This window comes from Lampetra fluviatilis, chromosome 15 (genome assembly GCF_964198595.1).
Source record: "Lampetra fluviatilis chromosome 15, kcLamFluv1.1, whole genome shotgun sequence".
Taxonomy (NCBI): domain Eukaryota; kingdom Metazoa; phylum Chordata; class Hyperoartia; order Petromyzontiformes; family Petromyzontidae; genus Lampetra; species Lampetra fluviatilis.
The window spans coordinates 14466995-14475011 of record NC_136289.1 but is presented as its reverse complement, the minus strand read 5'-3'; the positions used below and the strand labels follow the sequence as shown (position 1 = coordinate 14475011).

At 53.4% G+C, this 8017-nt stretch overlaps 1 protein-coding gene across 3 annotated transcripts; it reads left to right on the top strand.

Moving 5' to 3' along the window:
- The first annotated feature begins 41 nt into the window (after positions 1–41).
- WDR55 (WD repeat domain 55) lies at positions 42–6959 on the top strand. 3 transcript variants are annotated; one of them, XM_078863347.1, is made up of 9 exons: positions 42–117; positions 600–737; positions 2117–2457; positions 2659–2759; positions 3285–3372; positions 4022–4201; positions 4713–4812; positions 5101–5270; positions 5577–6959. In XM_078863347.1, the coding sequence occupies exons 2-9, from the start codon at positions 666–668 to the stop codon at positions 5938–5940; spliced, it is 1416 nt and encodes a 471-aa protein (XP_078719473.1). In that variant the 5' UTR covers positions 42–117; positions 600–665; the 3' UTR covers positions 5941–6959. The 3 variants fall into 3 exon arrangements, with proteins under 3 accessions (XP_078719473.1, XP_078719471.1, XP_078719474.1); XM_078863345.1 differs by having other exon boundaries at positions 560–737; XM_078863348.1 differs by lacking the exon at positions 42–117 and having other exon boundaries at positions 669–737; positions 2085–2457.
- The last annotated feature ends 1058 nt before the right edge of the window (positions 6960–8017 follow it).

The window sequence follows — 8017 nt, the reverse complement described above, 5'->3', positions numbered from 1 at the left end:
GTCCCACGTGACGCGGAAGTGCCCCGCCCCCCCGGGTGGAAGGGGGCGGGGCCTCATCGTGTCGGCGGACCACGTGGAGTGGACACCGCAGCCCGGGTGGGAGCCGAACCCGTCCAGGTTAGCTCTTAACGCTACCCCCCCCCCCAACCACTAATCTCAGCTTTACTGCTAACTCACACTAACTCACTTGTGTTCAACATCACCGTAATTCACAACTTGACTCTACCCCGAACCTAACTCTAACCCTAGGCTAACTAGAACAGTATCTTTAACGGCCTATCCGTAATCACTCATCCTAACCTAAAGCGGCCGCCCGTACGCTAACCCTCCCTACCTTACATAACCCTAACTTAACACTAGCCTACCTTCAATCGAACTGAACACTAACCCCTAAGATAACATTAATATAACCTATCTACAACATTTTGACCATAACCTCGAATGCAGTATTTAACACTAACCCTTAGCTTTACACCAATCCTGACTTAACTGACCGTATCCTGACTCTAACTTGTATCTCCCCTGACCTGGCCCACGTGTTGCTCTTAAACTCGGGCAGCGTTGCTCCGGCACCTCGCGTTGCGCATCGCCACGTGGAGCCGGCTTCGCTCAAGACGTCTTCTACCGCGCCGGCGTTCGTCACCCCGCCTCACCCCTGTGAGGTCATGCCGCACCTCTCCTCCCTGAGCCTGGATGTCACCCCGACTACTGCTGCCTCGTGCCCCGGGGTCACCATGGTAAGGCTGGCGCGCGGTGTCTCTTATCTAGGGGGTTGCGGGAAGGGGGGGGGCAGTGCCCCCCTGCTCCTCCAGGTGCGGGGACCGAGCAGAGCTGATGTCATCGTGGTGGTCTCACGTCTTCGTTCCTATATGCAAAACATTCTTCATTCATTCCTTTCGTGTCCATCGCACCCGACGTGCTCAGACCAGCGATGGCCATTGTACAGGCACAGGCCCCAGGCTGTGATGATGTTGAGTAGTGTAATCACCTAACCACATGTCTTATGGATACAATAGACGCGCGTCTCAACCCGTGAGTAACATCAGCAGCCAACGTGTTGGTTCGTACAATCGGACTCGTGGGTCAGTGTGCGTTTTACTACAGCATTTGTTTAAGCTTGGAGCGGTGGCGCAGTGGTTAGCGCACTGCGCCATGAACTACAGTGATTACATTATTTGGCGTTGCTGGTGCTGCTTTGGCAGTGGCGCACAACCACAATTAACAAACACTCAGCACATTCGTCAATAACACCGTGGCCTTAATATCAACTATATAATCGGCGACGTTTTGGGCAATGACCCTTGGCACATCCTGTGTGCTGTGGAGAAGCGCTAATGTAAAGGCCAGTGTTATTGGCCAATGTGTTGAACTATTTTTATGTATGTAGAACTTATTTCGCACCGTACGTAGCCAACCGCGCTGAGCCGTGGCTCGCCTCAGTGACGAGTGATAGCTTAACCGTTCCTTGATTGCACCCCTTCACCGCGAGCTGACTAGTGTGGTGAAGTATGGACATTGGAACAACGACCTATTTCAACAGGCGTGGTATGCAAGATATGACTGGATCCCCCTCCTTTCTCCAGACTCACTTTTACTGAAATTGCATACCTGTTAACCCCTTATCAGTGCCTGCCTTATTACAGACCAATTCAGACCTTATTGGTCACCCCGTGCCCTTATAAATCTATCTACGTGACTTTACCGAAAGACCCAAAGAATAAGATTAGAGATTAACTTGTGAGTGATTACGCCGCTCATTTGCTTGACCCTAGAGCTGGTGAACTGCAGATACGATTAACATCTGCAATATTTACAGGAACTGATCCATCTTTATCGACCAAAGAGGTCCCTGATATCTTCAGATGGCCTTCTCAGTACTCCAAGGTCAATTATTATTTGCTGGGCTGATCGAGGGGTTGCCAGTGCATCTCCCAAGCTATGGAATGCTTTGCCTTGGCTAATAATTAAAATCGTGAGCTATATTTAAGTCTGGTTTGAAATCTAATATCTTTAAACTGGCCTAGTTCTGGCCGTTTAGTCTGGTTCTGTTTATTTCCTGCTGTCCATACATGGTGTCCCAACAGGACGAAGTCACATGTCTCTCATCCCACTCAAGGAACCCGCTGAGGAGAAGGGCGACCCGGAGCCGAGCGAGACGCTGGGGGCTGTGAATGAACAGCAGCAGCAGCACGTGACTGATGCCTCCAGCTCCGAAGCCGATCTTACGACTCATGGCGGTGATCACAGAGAGGAGCATGAGAAGCCGGATAAAGATACAGACGATAGTGATGAGGAAGAGGAAGATGAAGAGGAGGAGGAGGAAGAGGAGCCTCCCAAAGAGCCACGTGTGAGAGAGGCGCCAGAGGACATCAAACTGGAGGCAATCCCGACCACCATGTGCATGCACCCGTCACGCGACGTGATGGCCGTGGGCGACCTCGACGGAGATATCTTCCTGTGAGTGAGGCTGCTGCTGACTCTTCCTCTGACCTGTGACCCCCCCCCCCCTACCCCACTCCCTGCCTACACCCTCCATGCACCAGACTTTAAAGCAATTTTACATGGTCTTTTGGCATCTGCGCCCTTGTGAGCCGATGTATTTCCATGAGCGTGTGGTCGTGCATGTTTGCGTGTGGTCGTGCATGTTTGCGTGCGTAGGTACTCGTACTCATGCACGGAGGGAGAGACGCGCGAGCTGTGGTCCTCGGGACATCACCGCAAGGCGTGCCGTGGCCTCGCCTTCTCCGACGACGGCGCCCGTATGCCATGCACACACAAGCGCACACACGCACACACGTGCAGAGACAAATGTCTCCCGCGTAGCCCACGTAAGCGAGGTGGGGCAGGTGCTGATAGCGAGTGGCACCTTTGAAGGTTGGCCACGGCGTACTTACGAGGGGGTGGTGTGGCTCGCACCACGCCGGCCGGCCGCCTTTGTCTCCCCACCAGTGCTGATGTTAAATTACGCACGGCACCGGTGATTCGTGTAAGACCGAGTTGACCTCGGGAGGCTCTGAACCGGTTCAGATATTCCCCACTGATGTTGGCACATGCATGGGGAATCGAATGTGGGTCGCCGGGTTCATAGCGCATTGCGCTAACCACTGCGCCACCGCTCCGTGAACGCGCAGAGTATGTGTGCGTGCGGCAAGCAGTGCGGGCGGGAAGTGTTACGCGCGCGAATGTGTTGGTTGCGTGACGCGCACCCAGGGCGTTTATCGACGGGCGCCACGCCTTCCTGGCCCTCGTGAGCCGTGCGTCACATCTGCCGCCTTTCCCCGCAGAGCTCTACTCCGTGTCCAAGGACAAGTCTGTGCTGCTGTTCGACGTGGAGCAGGGCAAGCTGGTGAAGAGGATTCAGAAGGCTCACGAGTGAGTGGCCCTTCAATCATTGGCTGAAACCATTCATACATATGTAGGACCACAGAGCTTTGAAAAATGTTGGTAGCACCGGCTCACCGCCTGGCTGCTGCCTACCAGCTCCTGTCTGCGGTTTCTCAGTGATCGTGAGAGATAGGATTTCCACAAACGATGACACATAATAGAGGTGTTTTGGGTTAAACAAACGATGACGCTTTATATAAAACTAAATAAACATTATTTCGCACTGTGTTGGAGTTAAGACTGCGTTATGGTAAGAAATGTTGAAGTTAGTGCTTGGTTATGGATAGGGCTTGCGTAGAGGATTCAGGAATTTGTTTCATGGCAGAACTGTGCTTGATGGTATTTAGTGAATACTTTTACACAGAGCAGCAGATACACAAAATAATTAAACATACATATATGCGTGAATGTTATGTATGAGTGGACGTCAGCTCACGTAGCCACAGAGCCACGTAACGGCGTTCTCCTCCAGCATGTGCAAGGCAAACCAGTCCGCCCGGCACGCCCTGACAGACTTCACAGCAGGAGACGATGTGCGCAATGGTAGGTTCGGCATCGTTCAGCAGGTCGCGCTCCGGCGTCGCTAATCTCGCTCTCCCCTCGTGCCTCTGTCTCTCACCTTTGCGGCTGCACGCAGCTCGGCCATCTACAGCCTTGCGGTGATCGACGAGAACCTGATGGCGACGGGCGGCGACGACGGCGTCGTGCGCGTGTGGGATTTCCGCCAGGGGACGTATGTCATGGAGCAGCTGGAGCACACCGACTTCGTCAGCAGCATGGTCGTGGGAGATGACAAGAGGACGTTGCTCACCACTAGGTGAGCGGGGACGGCCACCGCCCGCAGCCTTAGCGCTTCCGCTTCAGTCAAGCAGAGCATATAGCTTATCTGTGCCAAAATAATGTTAAATATGCGACCTCACGGACCAGGATCAACACAGTGGAAAAAACCCCCACGCCTGGCCAGTACCACACGTCCACTTAGACACACAAACACTGACAAGACACGTGCATTGATAACTGTAAATGGGGAAAAACGACCCGAACTACACATATTTGAGTAAACAAGCACCAAACTGCTCGCACGATGTCATTTCAGTTTTAATTCATCACTGCGATGATGTCACTTCTGTTCTTTGGGTCTTTCGGTAAAGTCACTTAGGTTCAAAAATAAAATTAAGTCAAGATGTCGCTTCTGTTTTATGCAGAACTGTGCGCTATGGTGGAACTGTGCTTCTTAAAATCACTTGAAAGTGTTGAAGTGTCGCTGGCGAGGCCGTGTTGTGAGGCTTTGCGTGACGGCCGCTGTCACGATCGCCGTGTGCGAGCAGCGGCGACGGGACGCTGTGCGCCTTCAACGTGCGGCGCCGGAGGTTCGACGTCAAGTCCGAGGTGCAGGACTGTGACCTCACCTCCATCGCCATTGTCAAGGTGAGTGCGCCGTGACACTGCATTGTTGGGGTTTTGCTTTTCGTCCGGGTGAGGACTCGAGAGGCCGGGTTGAATGGCGCTGTGTGAAATCAGATTTTAGTTTGAATTAAATCTTTACAAAATGAAACGGACAAAGCTGTAGGGAGACGGGGCGACACGGAGCGACACGCGATGGCTACATTGCAGACCGACGTCCAATGATTCCAGTGGTGTCTTGCCTGATGGTGGTGGCGGTTGTGACAGTTGTGGTTTTGATCGCGTGGCGGCGGTGGTGGCACGTGTGAGCAGGAGGGGACCAAGGTGGTGTGTGGCTCGAGTGAGGGCTGGCTGCTGCTCTTCAACTGGGGCGGCTTCGGCGCAGTCAGCGACCGGTTCTCCACGCGCACCGAATCGGTCGACTGCCTGGCACGCGTTTCAGACAACCTAGTGTGCACGGCCAGCATGGACGGCATCATCAGGTTCCTGCCCCACCACCGCCATCGTCATCATCATTTATACCGTACCTCACATATGTTCCACTTTGTCCCATGTGTTCCGTGTCTCTTGGCCCGTGTCCCACATCACCAATCTCGTCTCCTATCATATTCCGTGTTCCACTTGTGATTTGCAGGTCAATCTAATCATGGGCGCCTTGCCGCTGGTTTCGGTTTCAGTTTCATTTATTTGGTATAGCCCTGTGAGCCATTCGGCTCTTGAATGGTGTGCGCTTGTGTGCTGCCCCCCCTCACCCCACCCTGCCCGCTTTGTTTCACCACCATGTGCAGGGCGGTGAGCCTGCTGCCAAACCGCGTGCTCGGCGTGGTGGGGCAGCACGGGAATGACCCCATAGAGGCGCTGGAGCTCACGGGGGATGGACGCTTCCTGACGAGCTGCGGGCACGACCAGCTCGTCAAGTTCTGGCCGGCAGATGAGCTGCGCCGGCGCAAGGTCAATGACTACCGGCGCCGCGTGCAGAAGAACCGCCCGCTCCTCGGACTCAATGCCAAGGCCGACACGGCCGAAGATTTCTTCGCGGGGCTCCTGGAAGGGGCGCCGGATCCGACCGCGCCACCGCAAAGTTCACAGGGCGGCAAGCGTCGGCACGAGTCTGACAGCGATGACTCGGATGACTCGGATGACTCGGACTGAAGGTGGGGGTGGAGGGAGATCGGGACTGCGAGCTCCAGACACACATTTGTGATGTCACGCACACACTGTGAGCGCGTCGAGATGCGTGAAGATGATGCGAGGGTTGGCCGTAGAGGCCCGCTTTTGTTTGGTACCGTTTGCCTCTTTTTCAACTGTACAACCGAGCCGCGCCAGGGCCATGCCGAGCCAGCGCTGCGCACCTCGAGAGGCGCCGGTATTGTTTTTCCACTGCACGAGACGTGCCGTGCCGCGGACATCGCGAACAAGGCGATCGGCGTGTAGGCAGTTGTGTACTAGCGTCACGCAGCGAACGGGTCGGCACGCGTGTTATTTCTATTATGTGATTATTTACGTTTATTTACCCAGGAAAGCCTCATTGAGGCTCGTGACTTTATTTTTGTCAGGAGGGTCTTGTGAAATATTTGCGTTGAGTGCTTTGTATAGTGCCAATTGAGTGATTGTGCTGCACACTTAACATTTGGCAAATTTAGACCACGACGCTGACACAGTGGCCGACCCTTGCAAATAACATCACGGGATTCTTCACGTCGACAGTGAAGCAGACGGCGCGTAGTGTTTTGTATAATTGATACAACCCGCAGTATTAATCAGGGTGGCCGCTGAATTCCATTCGTGAACCTCTGCAACACGAGGCAAACCGATTGAGGCAGGGTGTGTCATCGCCCCATGATCCCAATATCCCAGGGGAGATGGGCACTTGAGTCGGTGGCGAGGTAGACTGTTGAGGTCTTGTTTGATGATGAGCAGGTGGTTGTCGTTGGCAAGAAAACGTGTCAACTCCCTTTGAGCTTTGTATGTTCCTGCGAATATTTGGTGGCGGAACGTTTGCTGGAACAGTGGGGCCCGGGAGGTCGGCGTCGGTTTCAGCGTCGCGGTTACGATGCGCGTCGTGTTCTTCAGTTGTGCATCGAGCAGTTTCGTGGACGAGCTCCCTGACTTCAACGACATCACCGAACGCGAGCGATGTCGCAGACGTCTTCCGTTTAATAAAACATCCGTGTCCCATCGTCTTATGAATCTTGACAGTTGACTGGTTGAATCCACTTGATAATCCACTTGAAAATTGGTCAGTCGTTGACCCACCCCCTCCACCAATTTAGAAATTGTGCCTGGGCCCCCCTCCGACCCAGCACCCCTACACAGTAGAGTTGCGTCGTCAAGGATGATGATTCACTCGCCATCAATCTTCTTTAATTTTAGAACTTTCGTGACTGCAGGAATTATTATTTGGTTCTTTCGGTTAAGTCACGTCTAAAGATAAAATAATAAATTAAATTAAATAATAGAATACGACGTTTTTTTGTGTTGCAATCGAAACGTCGTATTCTATTATTTAATTTAATTTATTATTTTATCTTTAGACGTGACTTAACCGAAAGAACCAAATAATCAATCTTCTTCCCGCACCGCGCACTCATGCCCAGCGCGCTCGCCCCCGAATCTCCGAACCTCGCTCCGCATTCTAAAGTAAAGCTTGGGTTGAAATGAAACTCAAGTGACGTGTCATCACACAGGGTCACTTGCCCGAAACGTCGCCTGGTTAGATATTTTATTTGAGGCGACAGTTCTGTTGACGAGTGTGCTGAATAGTTGTTAATTGTGCCTGTGTATCACTGCCAACGCAGCAGCAGCAGCGGCATCACCACCAGATAATCGGGGGGTGGTGAGCGTTGTCTCTGAACCCCGCCATCAAACTCCTCGTAAGGCGCGGGGCCGTCACCCCCCCCCCCGTGACGTCACCCCCCCCCGCCGTGACGTCACCCCCCCCCCCGCCGTGACGCCTCTTGTTGTGGTCTCCCTGGCTGCGTGCGATTCAGACGCCATTCCCCCCTTCATAGCTCGACGTAAAAGCGACCACAAATCACAAACTCCCTCCGTCTCATTGGAAAATAATAATTTCTATATAATAATTATTATAATGAGCCCTGACTGCGGGAAGCGCCGTGCGCGACAACGCCTTCTAAATGACAAATGTCAACGACCGTGCTGCGTCACGTGCCGCGTCACGTGTGATGAAGCGCGGCGACGTCACGACCCCCTGGCGGGCTCGGTCAGG

Bases quoted from the DNA above. Each gene is read 5' to 3' on its own strand.
- WDR55 (XM_078863347.1), top strand. From the start codon at position 666: ATGCCGCACCTCTCCTCCCTGAGCCTGGATGTCACCCCGACTACTGCT. The intron at 4,813-5,100 runs GTGAGTGCGCCG...ACGTGTGAGCAG, and splicing joins CCTCCATCGCCATTGTCAAG to GAGGGGACCAAGGTGGTGTG. The intron at 5,271-5,576 runs GTTCCTGCCCCA...CACCATGTGCAG, and splicing joins AGCATGGACGGCATCATCAG to GGCGGTGAGCCTGCTGCCAA.